Raw genomic sequence first — 12876 nt, forward strand, 5'->3', positions numbered from 1 at the left:
ACAGTAGGAGCACATCCATGAAAAGTAGAACTGATGTTATTTCCACATGTTTAATGGGGGTTCCCAGGTGGCTCAGTGGTAAAGAATCCTCTTAGCAATGCCGGAGATGTTGGTTGGATCCCTGGGTGGGAAGATCCCTTGGAGGAGAAAAAGCAACCCACTCCAGCATTCTTGCCTGGAAAATTCCATGAACAGAGGAATTCCATGGAAGGCTACAGTTCATGGGGTTGCAAAAGAGTCGGACACAACTGAGCAACTTGAGCACGCATGCACACCACATGCTTAATACTGAAGGAATTTTTTGATGCTTGAAAACTTTTCTCTCTTTAAGCTAAACGTAACTCATCCAACTACAGTACAAGTAAAGCCTTCATAGATGAACTCTAGGTTTATACAAAATCATCACAAGTTCAGGTTCGGTGGAGTTTCTACTACTGACATTTTCCTATGGCTTTCTTTGGTCCCTTTGCTTTTTCATTCAACATATACATACTGACCTGTTCCTATAGGTAAGAATTTAGCACCAGGCTTTGAAGATGGATGTTGAGATTTTTGAAAAAAAGAAATTAAGTTGACTGTTATGAGGGTAACCCTATTTTCAACTTAAAGGATCTGTTTTATCAAATTAAAATAGATTTAGTTCATGATACAAAAGTCCCATCCCACATGCTTTCTATTTTGATCAAGCTTCCGACCTCTTAAGGACTATCCAATACAGAAGACTATTAGGCTAAAAATGTTAAGTATCAAAACAGACATTATCTACAGATTTGCTGAGCATTGGACATTTGAACTGAGTTGGGCCTCATGGAATGTTTGTGTAATTAAGGGCAGCCTCAAGATAGGAGACTTTTCTTTTTTGTTTTGTCTTAGTTTATATCATATATGTCTTATTGACTAAAGAGGTAAAGCTCTTGTTATGCTTAGTAATAACTGATATATTTATCAAGTGCTTTAATCGTTCCCTAAAGGCTTACCTTATCCCATTTAATCCTGGATTCTGGGAGGATTGCTCCTGTTATCCCAGTTTTACAGATGCACGAACTAAAAACTTTAAAGAATTAAGTGACTTTGCCCAATAGCACAAAGCAAGGGGGCAGAGCGTGGGAGCTGCAGACCAGAGTGGCTGTCCCAGAGTTGTGCTTTTTTAATGCCCCGCATAGTTATGGAATCATGGACAACATGCTGTCTAGAGAAGATGGAAAAGTTGAAGTGGGAGTGTGTGTCTTTTGATAGGGATGGTAGCTAAAATATCAAATGCAAGCAACCAAGAAGAACTGTGCCATTTTCAATAATGAGAGGTGATAGTTTACAGGAGAAGATAATTGTAAGTATCCTTCATTTTGAGCATAAGAGAAGAAATCAACAGTAAAAAAGAAATAGATTTGCAAATCATCTGCATAGAGTTTCCCAGCTGTGTGAGTCTGGGACATCACCCATGATTTCATATCTCACCTATTTTTTTCATACTGTTTAAAACAATGAGGTCTAGCCCTCAGCCAAGTGGATGATGTCATTACTTCAAGTAGGTACTTGAAACATCGCTCATTCACGTGATGGTTAGAGGGTGGCATTGTGGTTGAGAGCATGGACTAGATCCTGGCTTCTTAGGTTCAGGACTGACTGCCCACTGCAAGCTGGTGACCTTGGTCAGGTGTTTCACTTCTGAGCTCATCCTTTAGTCTATGAAAGGACGATAGTAATCCTATCCCAACAGGATTCTTGTGAGGATTAAATGTATTAGTACATTTAATGTGCATAGGACAGACCTAGAACAGAGTTAAATGTTCAGTAAATGTCATTGCATTGAATAGCACTTTTTAAAACAGATATTCTTTTTGCTGAAAGCTCTGTGGTAAAATTTGATCATATATTCATAATCTTTTACTTGTGACCCTTCACAGATTTAATTCATATTAATATAGTATTTGTTTGCTTAAAATTATGCTGCTTAAGATTACAATGCTGTAATGTCCCTTTCATCAGCTTCCTCTGTATTTTGGTTATTTTTTAATATTTATTTATTTACTAATTTATCTGGCTGCCCCGGGTCTCAGTTGCAGCTTGTGAGGCCTTTGTTGGTCACGCAGGATCTTTTGTTGCGGCGCACGGACTCTCTACTTGTGGCTCTCAGGCTCAGTCGTTGCGGCCTGCGGGCTCGTTAAGTTGGAAACGTTGCTCTGCAGCATGTGGGACCTCAGGAATCAAACCCACATCCCCTACATTGCAAGGCGGATTCTTAACCACTGGACCACCGAGAAAGTCCCTCTCTGCATTTTAAGAGCAGACATCTATGAAAATGCTCTCCAAGAATGTTTTGAAATTTGCACTCACCAAAGATTGAGATGAGCATAAAATATATGTTCAGAAATTAATGGTGTGAAAGTGTTAGTCCCTCAGTCATGTCTGACTCTCTTTGCAACTCCACAGACTGTAGCCCACCAGGCTCCTCTGTCCATGGGATTCTCCAGGCCAGAATGCTGGAGTGGGTAGCCATTCCCTTCTCCAGGGGCTCTTTCCAACCCAGGGATTGAACCCAGGTCTCCTGCATCGCAGACAGATTCTTTACCATCTCAGCCACCATATGAAGTGCTTATACTGGGATTTCCAATCAATAGCATAGTGAATTAAGTTGGAAATGTTAATAAAGAAAAAATTGTAATATCTCACTCTATAGCCCAGTTTTGATACTGCTATTATTAAGAATCAGACTAAACGCAAACATTGAAAATAATATTGTGTTTATTTAGCAGACATAGCAAAGATTTAGATCTTATTGTTTAGATTTCATTTACATATTTACTTCTCATACAATTGTATATTTGATCATTTATAAATACATTTGTATATTAACAGTATGGTAAATTACTTTGAGGTGTGGCTGTTTTGGGTCTCAGATTAGGCACAGGAGAATATGTTCTGAGGTGTATCAGTAAAGCTTGAAAACATACTTCCTTAAATTAATTTTATTTAAAAAATTTTTTTCATATTAGTAGATCAAAAGAATGTTCTAAAGTGTTTCTTTTGTTTTTCCCCTTTAGTCTGTAGGGTATATCATAAAGAAGTGTATTTTAAGAATAATAGTAATTATGAGGAAATGTTTTAACTTCATTTAACATCTGTGCCAGATGTGATGTATTTAATTATTTTTTTAAAAAAGAAAGTGTTTGTAACTTTCATTATTCTTCTTGTGGTGCATCTTTTATTGAGTGTTTTATACAATTGATAAGCATTATTCAGTGGCATATGGTCCGAGTCTGACGTGCTTTGAAAAGAGTACAGAGTTCTGATAATGAGGATTCTGTGAAAATGGGAAAACCAGCACAACAGATATGCTTTGAGAAAGTATGGGTTTTTAGCATCTTGAAACAATATATCACACTCAAAGGGACAGAACTGGGCTGCACAATCTGTTAGCTCATTCTTGTCCAATCTGGTCTCCTCCTTTCTTTTGGAGCCAGCATTGTCATCAACTCACTGAATTATATTCTGACTGGAATGTATTTCAGGCACAGAGTAATGTATCTACTTAAATGGAATCCTATCTTTCTACAAAAGCTTTTTGAGTATAATAAATTTAAAATATAAAAAAAAATTTCTATTAGGTTAAAGTAATTGGTTCAACAGTTTACATATGTGCCTCTTCCCCCACCACCCTAAAAAAAAGAGCACTACTTAGAGGAGCATAGATCTGTTTTCCTTTTATTTTTAATATTGAAAAACATTTTTTGGTTTCACTAACATATAGTCAGACATATTTCAGAGACTGTTTATTGGAAAGATACCTGTACCTTACAGCAATTGTTACTTGAACATAAGTGAACTGTGGCATTAAAACTTCCTCTAACAAGGTGTTTTAATTATGATTATTCTTTTTAAAATTCTATAGCAGTGTTTCTAACAAGAATTAGGCCTTAATGTCCTACGACGTTCAGTGAGTGTAATAAATGAACTTTCTCGTAAGCATCTAAATGATGCTAACTGTCCTTGAAAAAATTAAGACAATGGTAGTAATTGAGATATTTTTTTGTGAGGCTCAATTCTCTCATGGAACCAGAATTGAGATAAACTACTATATAGTATTCAAGATCACCCAGTCTTTAAATTTGAAACATAACGTGTTGTATAAATGAATTGAGTGTTACTTTAGAGCTATATTACTTTATGTAAGGAATTAAGTGTTATCATTTTTGTAAAGTCATAAGCACAATGCCTGATACTTAGTAAGTACTCAACAAATTATATATATTATCATATTTAAATTCCTAAAAAATTTTGCTCATATTATGTTGTTTTGATCAAGATGAAATTAAGTATAGCAGTAAAGATGCATATAATCTAGTCAAAAATTATATTTTCAAATTTAAACAGGCTCCCCTGGTAGTATTTTATGCTTATTGGTTGAGTAACATTACTATAAATTTTGCTTTTTTATAATGTACAGATAACTCAGAATTCATCCATAGTAACCATGTAATAAATGAAGTTGTTTTTTGTGATTGTCCTCTTGAGGATTTTAGGTCTTTACCAGTTCAGATAGGCAAATAGTTCTTTTTAATGCATTGATTTATGTGAAAGTGGGGGCAAAGGAATGAGAAGCAGCTAGGCTTCCCTGATGTGGAAGGACAAGGTATTATTGCCTCACCAAACCTCCTGCTATAGGACTCTTCTCTTTCCTATGGTAAATTGTATGTTATTTTTTAAATATGATTGGCATTGCCATGGAACACTGCAAATTATATATACAAGTTATAAATATACAGTGATATTTAAGAAGTGAAACTGAAAAATCCCAAAACTAATTATCAGGCTCGAATATCAGCAAATTAATTCTTGATAGCATAAATTGAAGCTATTTTATGCAGTGAACTATTGAACAAAAAAGGGATAATAGGCTGTCACTTGAGAATGGCTAACATAATTTGTGAGACGGGACAGCATCTTTCTTTATAGCATACATTTGTAGTCAGTCTTTATGCTAACACATTTCCATATTCTTGCAAACAGTTTATAAAGAAAATAACACAAGAATACCAGGTGACTATACTGTGAATGTGAAACAGAACAAATTGTTATACATTGCATTCAATTCAGGAAAGTGGATAAATGACATTTCTGATGTTTATGTTAATAAAATGTTACCTAGTCTATGCACTACTTCTTATACATTGATAATTATCATAAAGCGAAACTTCATCTTTCTTTTCTTTTCTTTTCTTTTCTTTTTTTTTGGATAATTGGTATAAAACAACTTTTTCCCACACAGAAAAACTAGTGAGTTTCGTAAGAAAAAAGGATTTGTTCCCTTTGCATAAAATCTGTGTTGCATTAACTATTTTCCATGTAGAAAGTGGAAAGTGATTTCTATCACTATATTCTGAGAGTATTTATAAAATATGAGTTTCAGAAACTATTTGTACATATAAAATTCAGTGAGCTAAACTGAGGCTGGAAATGCAATCTGTTTTACAATGCAAAACATGGAATGTATGAGAATTCTGAATACAATCAAATTAGCATTTAAAATAAATAAGGTAAAGAGTTACTTAACCAAATAAAATAAATAAGAATTACTTAATATTGCTAGAATAATTGATGGACTATTTAGAAAAATTAAAGTTAGATTTCTACCATACTTTTTATTACAAAATAGTAACAAGTTAATATTTAAATGTGAAAATAAAACTATAACAGAAGTTAAAGGAATAGTAGGTGCATATGTATTTGATCTCAAGATGAGGCAGTTTTCTAAGCAAGAAAACATAAGGCCAATTTAAATTTTAAGTCCATAAAGTAAAAAAATAAATAAATTGATAAATTGTAAACTTAGTATTATACATAAAAGTTTATGATAATTTATTAAAAATGAAACAGTAAATATGAAAAGTATTTAACTGAACTGTTGATCAAAAACATGAGAAGTAAGTAAAAGTATATACCAGGCTGGTTTTTTAAATGAGGAAGCTGAGGCTTAGAGAGGGTATATAACTTGCCACCAGGTCACTAAGTTCAGTGAGAAAGTCTAAATTTGAATGCTTACTCTTTGGTAAGATTATAACTGATTTTTTCCATTAATTTTTTGTCCTTCCTAAATTTTTATTACTGAGCCAAAAAATAGAAGTCTTTTCCATAACAAGACAAACAGACACAAACATCTTAGGCAATATTGCATCGCTTTTAATAGTTGTGGCTCATTAAGGGGTAATGAGTACAGATTTTTTTTCCTTGATACATAAAAATAGGATTGATAGCATTTAAATTTTAATTAATGTAGGCTATACATTCTCACTAAGCAGATATTCTTTTCAACTAATTTAACTAATCATTACTGCAGATGCGGCCTAGATTTTTATGCCAGTAAGAATTAAAAAAAAACAAAATTAACCAAATATAGTCTTATGAAAAATGTAAAGCTCATGCACCTACAACTTGTAATTGTGTTTTTATTTGCAGATGGAGAATATCATTGGAACAATAAGAGATTCCAACCTGAAGCTGACACTTGCTTTTGGAATAGGAATGCATCATGCTGGGTTGCATGAAAGGGACCGAAAAACAGTAGAGGAACTATTTGTAAATTGTAAAATTCAGGTATTTTTTTTTCCCATGAACAGATATTTAAAAGTGACCCGAAAGTTGTATTTTAGTTAGATGTAAGATATTATCTTTTATTTTTTAGGTTCTTATTGCTACAAGTACATTAGCCTGGGGTGTAAACTTTCCAGCTCATTTAGTAATTATTAAGGGAACAGAATATTATGATGGAAAAACACGACGATATGTGGATTTTCCTATTACAGGTAATATTTTTAAATTTACAAATATATTAGACTTCTGTTTTAGTCTTAATAATTTGAATTTGCATGAATTAAAGTTTAGAGAATTGGTCACATATGGTGAGCAAATTGTAAAATTTTTTTGTTTCCAGTAAAAATATAACTCAAAGTGTTGAGCCATTTTGTTTACTTTTACTTATCTAATTTGTTAATGAATGTCAAAAGCACAAGTAATTTTTTTTTAATTAAAAAGAGATTAGTACCAATTAGTAGCTGTTAGTAACGTTCAGTGTGTGTGTGTTGTTCAATCCTGTCCAACTCTTTGCTGCCCCATGGACTGTAGCCCACCAAGCTCTTCCATCCATGGAGTTCTCCAGGCAAGAATGCTAGAGTGGGTAGCCATTCCCTTCTCTAGGGGGTCTTCCCTACCCAGGGATCAAACCTAGGTCTCCTGCATTGCAGGCAGATTCTTTATCATCTGAGCCACCGGGGAACCCCCATAAATTATAATTAAATATTATGTTTAATTTTAAATCTCCTTCAATAGACATGATTGTTTCCATGGGATTTCTAGAACCAAAGCATTTGTTGCTATAATTTGTACAAGTCAATTAACATATTTTAAAATCTGATAGAATATTTTCAATGAGTTTTGAACAGGGTGATATACCAAATGAATATTTTAACTCAGTTAATGCATAGAAGACCTATATCATTTCTCAGTGATAATTTGTGTCAAAGACTCCTGCAGTATAAAAGAAAAATTTTATACAATGGGTGAGTTGAGGATGAGGCCTAAACGGATCCATTATCATAGATAAAAATAATCAAATTACCCTGCTAAAGAAGTTTTTCTATGTGTTTTATTTTTTTCTTACTTGATTATAGTAGTTATAACTCTTAAATATCGTTTTTGAAACATTTAACTAAAGGAACCTTTGATCTTTCTTACTTTTACATACACCGCAAGGCTCTTTTGAGGACTCAGTTTTCTGTCTTAGTGAATTGGTTATTAAATTATTAAAGAACTCTATAGTAGGCATAAGAGATAGCACTCATCCCTTGTCTTAAAATACTCTCTTTCTTATTTTCTGGTATTGTAGAAGCATGCCATAATCCATCGATATTTTTTGTGCTACATGCCACATTACAAAATACCGCTTGTCCTCTTTTTTATAGATGTACTCCAGATGATGGGGCGTGCTGGGAGGCCTCAGTTTGATGACCAAGGCAAAGCTGTAATTCTGGTTCATGACATAAAGAAAGACTTTTACAAAAAGTTTCTTTATGAACCTTTCCCAGTAGAATCAAGGTAAATTTTGCTGTAAATTAATTTAAATGGGTTATGTCTTAGCAGGTTGATGTTTTTGTGCTTACATTTTATCAGGTAAAAATCAGTAAAACTTGTAGTACAGAAGAATTATTTGAAGTGAAACAATACATTTATCACAATAAGGCAACATTAAATTATAATTTTCACTAAAAAACAAAGCTGTTTAAAAGAAAGCAGTGAAGCACTTTGTTCAGTCGTGTCGACTCTGGAGCCAGAACACTTAGGTTCACATCTGAGGTCTCCACCACTTATTTGCTATCATCCCTTTGACAAAGTGGACAATGCAAAGAAATAGAGGAAAACAATAGAATGGGAAAGACTAGAGATCGCTTCAGGAAAATTAGAGATACCAAGAGAACATTTCATGCAAAGATGGGCGTGATAAAGGACAGAAACCATGTGGACCTAACAGAAGCAGAAGATATTGAGAAGAGGTGGCAAGAATATACAGAAGAGTTATACAAAAAAAGATCTTAATGATGGCAGAAAGCAGAGGAACTAAAGAGCCTCTTGATGAAAGTGAAAGAGGTTGAGTGGAAAAGCTGGCTTAAAATTCAACATTCAAAAAATTAAGATCATTGCATCCAGTCTCATCACTTCATGACAAATAGATGGGGAAACAATGAAAACAGTGACAGACTTTATTTTCTTGGGCTCTAAAATCACTGCAGATGATGACTGCAGCCATGAAATTAAAAGACGCTTGCTCCTTGGAAGAAAAGCTATGACAAACCTAGATTCCATATTAAAAGCAGAGACATTACTTTGCTGACAAAGGTCTATCTAGTCAAAGCTATAGTTTTTCCAGTAGTCATGTATGGATGTGAGAGTTGGGCCATAAAGAAGGCTGAGGGCCAAAAAATTAATGCTTTTGAACTGTGGTGTTGGAGAAGAGTCTTGGGAATCACTTGGACTGCAAGATCAAACCAGTTAATCCTAAAGGAAATCAGTCGTGAATATTCATTGAAGGGACTGATGCTGAAGCTGAAGCTCCAGTCCTTTCACCATGTGATGTGAACAGCCGACTCACTGCAAAAGACCCTGTTGCTGGGAAAGATTGAAGGCAGGAGGAGAAGAGGATGACAGATGGTTGGATGGCATCACCGACTCAATGGACATGAGTTTGATCAAGCTCTGGGAGATGGTGAAGGATAGGGAGGCCTGGTGTGTTGCAGTCCATGGGATCACAAAGAGTCAGACATAACTAAGTGACTGAACAACAACTTTGACAAAGTCTTTGCTCATTTCTCAGCAAAAAATAATCTTTTCTCTGTCAAATTTGTACATTTTCATTCTTAACATATATCACTTGCTACTTTTTATCACTGTCTTAATATTCTGAACTTCATTTACGATATTCCAAATGCAAAGGATAAAACACATTTCTCATTTATACTGTAAAGAGTTATAGAGGTTTTTTTACTGTGTTAGAATTTCTACTAATGTTCACTTTTTTAATTTGGAAAATATGAAAACATTTAATATGTGGGAGATAGCTTATACTGTGCTAAGAGAAAATTTATGACCATAAATATATATTTTAAAAGAAAGAGGGAAAATTAATTATCTGAATATCCATCTCAATAATTTGAAAAAAAAGTTAGCAAATTGAACTCAAAAGAGAAGATAGAAAGATGAGAAAGAATTAGTGAATTAAAACCAAACATTCATTAGAAAAAAATATCAGCAAAGCCAAAAGTTTATCAATAACATTGATAAACCTTTAGTCTGGTCAAGAAGAAAGAGAGAAGGAACAACACAGTATCAGGAATCAAAAGATATAAAAAATTTTTAAATAATAAAATATGAAAAAATCTATGCATATTTTAAACTTTATATCAAGTGGTGAAATTCTTTTTTAAAAAACCTTACTAAAACTGACACAAAAAGAAATAGAAAATTTAAATAGTCTATCAAAGCAATTATATCTGAAATTTAAAACTATTCCACAAAGAAATTCTCTGATCCAGACATTTCACTAGTGAATTCTTTACAGCATTTAAGGAAGAAATTGAACATGAACTCTTTTCTACTCTATAATAGTAGAAAAGATAGGAATATCTGTCAACTTATTTTATGAGATTAGAATAACCTTAATGCCAAAACCTGATAAATTTACCAGAAGGGGAAGTAACAGAGCTGTGTCTCTCATGAATATAGATGTAGAAATCCTATATAAAACTTCAAATCAAATCTAGTAATGTATAGAAAGATAACATATTACAGCTAATTACAATATAAGTGCAAAGGCTAATTACTTGAAAATACATGAATATAATTCACTGTATTAGCAGGAAAAACATGAGAAAAATATATGATTATCTCAGATATTTTAAAAAGTGTTTGATGAAATTCCACACCGTTCATAATAAAAACTGTTAGCCAGCAAATATATAGGGAAATGTTCTTAATCTCATAGAGTATCTGCTAAAAATCTACCTCAGATACCATGATCAAGGATTCAATATTAAAGGCTTTCTCTTTGAGACAGAAAATTATACAGGGATGTTGCTTTCACCAGTGCCAGTAATTAAGCACCGTGTTAGAGACCTAAGCCAGTACATTAAGGTAAAGAAAAGAAAAGTGAAAATTCTTTTTGAGCAAGAGGAGTAACTAAAAAACACAAAAGGAAGACTTCTGGGGCAGTGGGAATGCTTGATGTTGGCATTGGTTACACAGATGTGTTCACATTGTGAATATTACTTGAGTTGTACGTATGTAGTTTATGTAAGTTTTTTCTATATATACTTCAGTAAAAAATTGATTAGAAATTTAAATGTGCAAGTTTGATGTAATATTTTATCTTCTACAAAATATATATACAGAAGTTATATATTAACTTCTCTATAAATGGGCATTCAGAGTTTCTAGTTTTCTCTCTTACATATATTGCTGCAGTGAACGGTTTTGCTTCCCTATCCTAACTTTTGAATGTTTCCCTAACAGGTGATAATGAAAAAGTAAAATTGCTGGGTCATAGTGATTGTTCACATAGATATTGCCAAATTGCCCTCCAAATTAGCTATACAGATTTACACTCTGCCACTGATGACTAGAGAGGAATATAGCAACTTTTTTTCATTCAGTTTATTATGGCCTTTTCCTCATATCCTTAAAAACATCCTTTGCGGAAGCTGTTTTTAATAATACATACTGTTTGTTCCATGTATCATTATTTACATGTTTTTATCCTTTATTGGACATTGCTTCCCTTTTTTGTATTTTATGTAAGAAAATGAAATGACCATTTTGTTGTGCCAATATTTCAATGCATCTGATCATCGCTGTATTCTACAACACCTCGTACATTCATCTTATATGACTGAACTTAATATTCACTGAATTAATGAAGGGAATATCCTTGCTCCAACATAACTATCCCCCACTTCCTACCAACTCTTCTATCATCTGCCTCAGTATTATTCTGTACTTACTCCAAATGCCCTATAAGAAAATTCTGCTGTCCAAGGCCTGTCATCTCTTGTCCACTCTTATGTTGGCTCTCATCTTCTTGTAAAAGTTACTAGCTCCCTTCCTATCAGCCTGTGTTTATTTGCACCTAGCAATTCATTTGGCCCAAGTTATATACAAAGTATATAAATTACAGGAAACACATTTGTCCTATATCTTGGGACATCAAATTTGAGTCTTGACTATGTGTTCAAGTGTTTTTCATTTAATTTTCATGTATGTTTCCCATGTCTTATTCACTCTGTAGTTTATTAGGAGTGCTGTCTGACCATTTAAATGCAGAGATTGCTGGTGGTACAATAACATCTAAGCAAGATGCAATGGATTATATTACCTGGACTTACTTTTTCCGCCGTCTTATCATGAACCCCAGGTAAGCACAGGACTATTATTTATCTTTATCGTTCTTCTCTAAAGATCTTTTTTGTATTTAAAATATCACCTGTCTGTGGAAGACCCAAAATATTTCACTCCATCTGCTCTCCATCAAGTAGAGTCTCATTTCTCCACCAACCTTCTGAATGTTGCCACATGGACTTCCTACTATCATTTCAAATTCAACATGCCTAAAACTGAATTAATCATATCTAAAAATTTTGCTCAAATCTCACTTTCTTGATCAGAAATTAAATATATTGTTTTGGGAATGGAAAGTAGATATGGTTTACTTAGTAGACGTAGGATAAGTGGAGACATTTGAACAAAGACTTGAAAGAGGTGAGAAGGTTGACCACATAAATATCTAGTGGACAGCATTTCAGGCCAGGGGGACAGGAGAGGTTCTAAGACTGGCTTGTCTGGTGTGATGAAGGTGCAGCAAGAAGAAGATACAGCTAAAGTGGAATAAGGAGGGGGCTGTGGAGAGTAGTAGGGATGAGCTTAGGGATTGTGGGTGGGTGGTCAGTGGTCTCATTAGTCTCATGAGGGCTTCGGCACCAATGTAAGAACTTTGATTTCTATTCTGGGTGACATGAGAAGCTTTGTCGGTTTTTGATCAGAGGACTGACAGTATCTATCATATCATAAAGAAGGCAGATTATAATCATAAATGTTATAAATAATTTGAACTTCCCTGTTGAAAGGTAGAAATTTTCAGATCTATTTTTTAAATATCACTAAAAAAAATTTTAAGCAACATTTCAAATCAAGAGAAAGGGCCCAAATAAAGTCAATAATTTGCATATTTTACTTAATCTGCTATGGTCATGCTCTGCAGTTTTCTTTCTAATTGGCCCTAATATCTTTTTCTTGTCTGTGTTAAAAGCCCCTATCCACAAAGCCAGAAGCAAAGAAAGG

The 12876-nt window shown here is 33.7% G+C and overlaps 1 protein-coding gene across 2 annotated transcripts in view; it reads left to right on the top strand.

The window, feature by feature from the left end:
* Positions 1 to 12876, top strand: part of ASCC3 (activating signal cointegrator 1 complex subunit 3) — a 331129-nt gene that overhangs the window by 242315 nt on the left and 75938 nt on the right. For both annotated transcript variants that reach the window (XM_061131702.1, XM_061131703.1), the window contains exons 31-34: positions 6454 to 6591; positions 6680 to 6800; positions 7956 to 8088; positions 11828 to 11953. In XM_061131702.1, the coding sequence (XP_060987685.1) occupies positions 6454 to 6591; positions 6680 to 6800; positions 7956 to 8088; positions 11828 to 11953 (518 nt within the window). The remainder of the gene's footprint in view (positions 1 to 6453; positions 6592 to 6679; positions 6801 to 7955; positions 8089 to 11827; positions 11954 to 12876) is intronic.

The sequence above is a fragment of the Dama dama genome, chromosome 28 (assembly GCF_033118175.1).
Source record: "Dama dama isolate Ldn47 chromosome 28, ASM3311817v1, whole genome shotgun sequence".
In the NCBI taxonomy this organism is placed as follows: domain Eukaryota; kingdom Metazoa; phylum Chordata; class Mammalia; order Artiodactyla; family Cervidae; genus Dama; species Dama dama.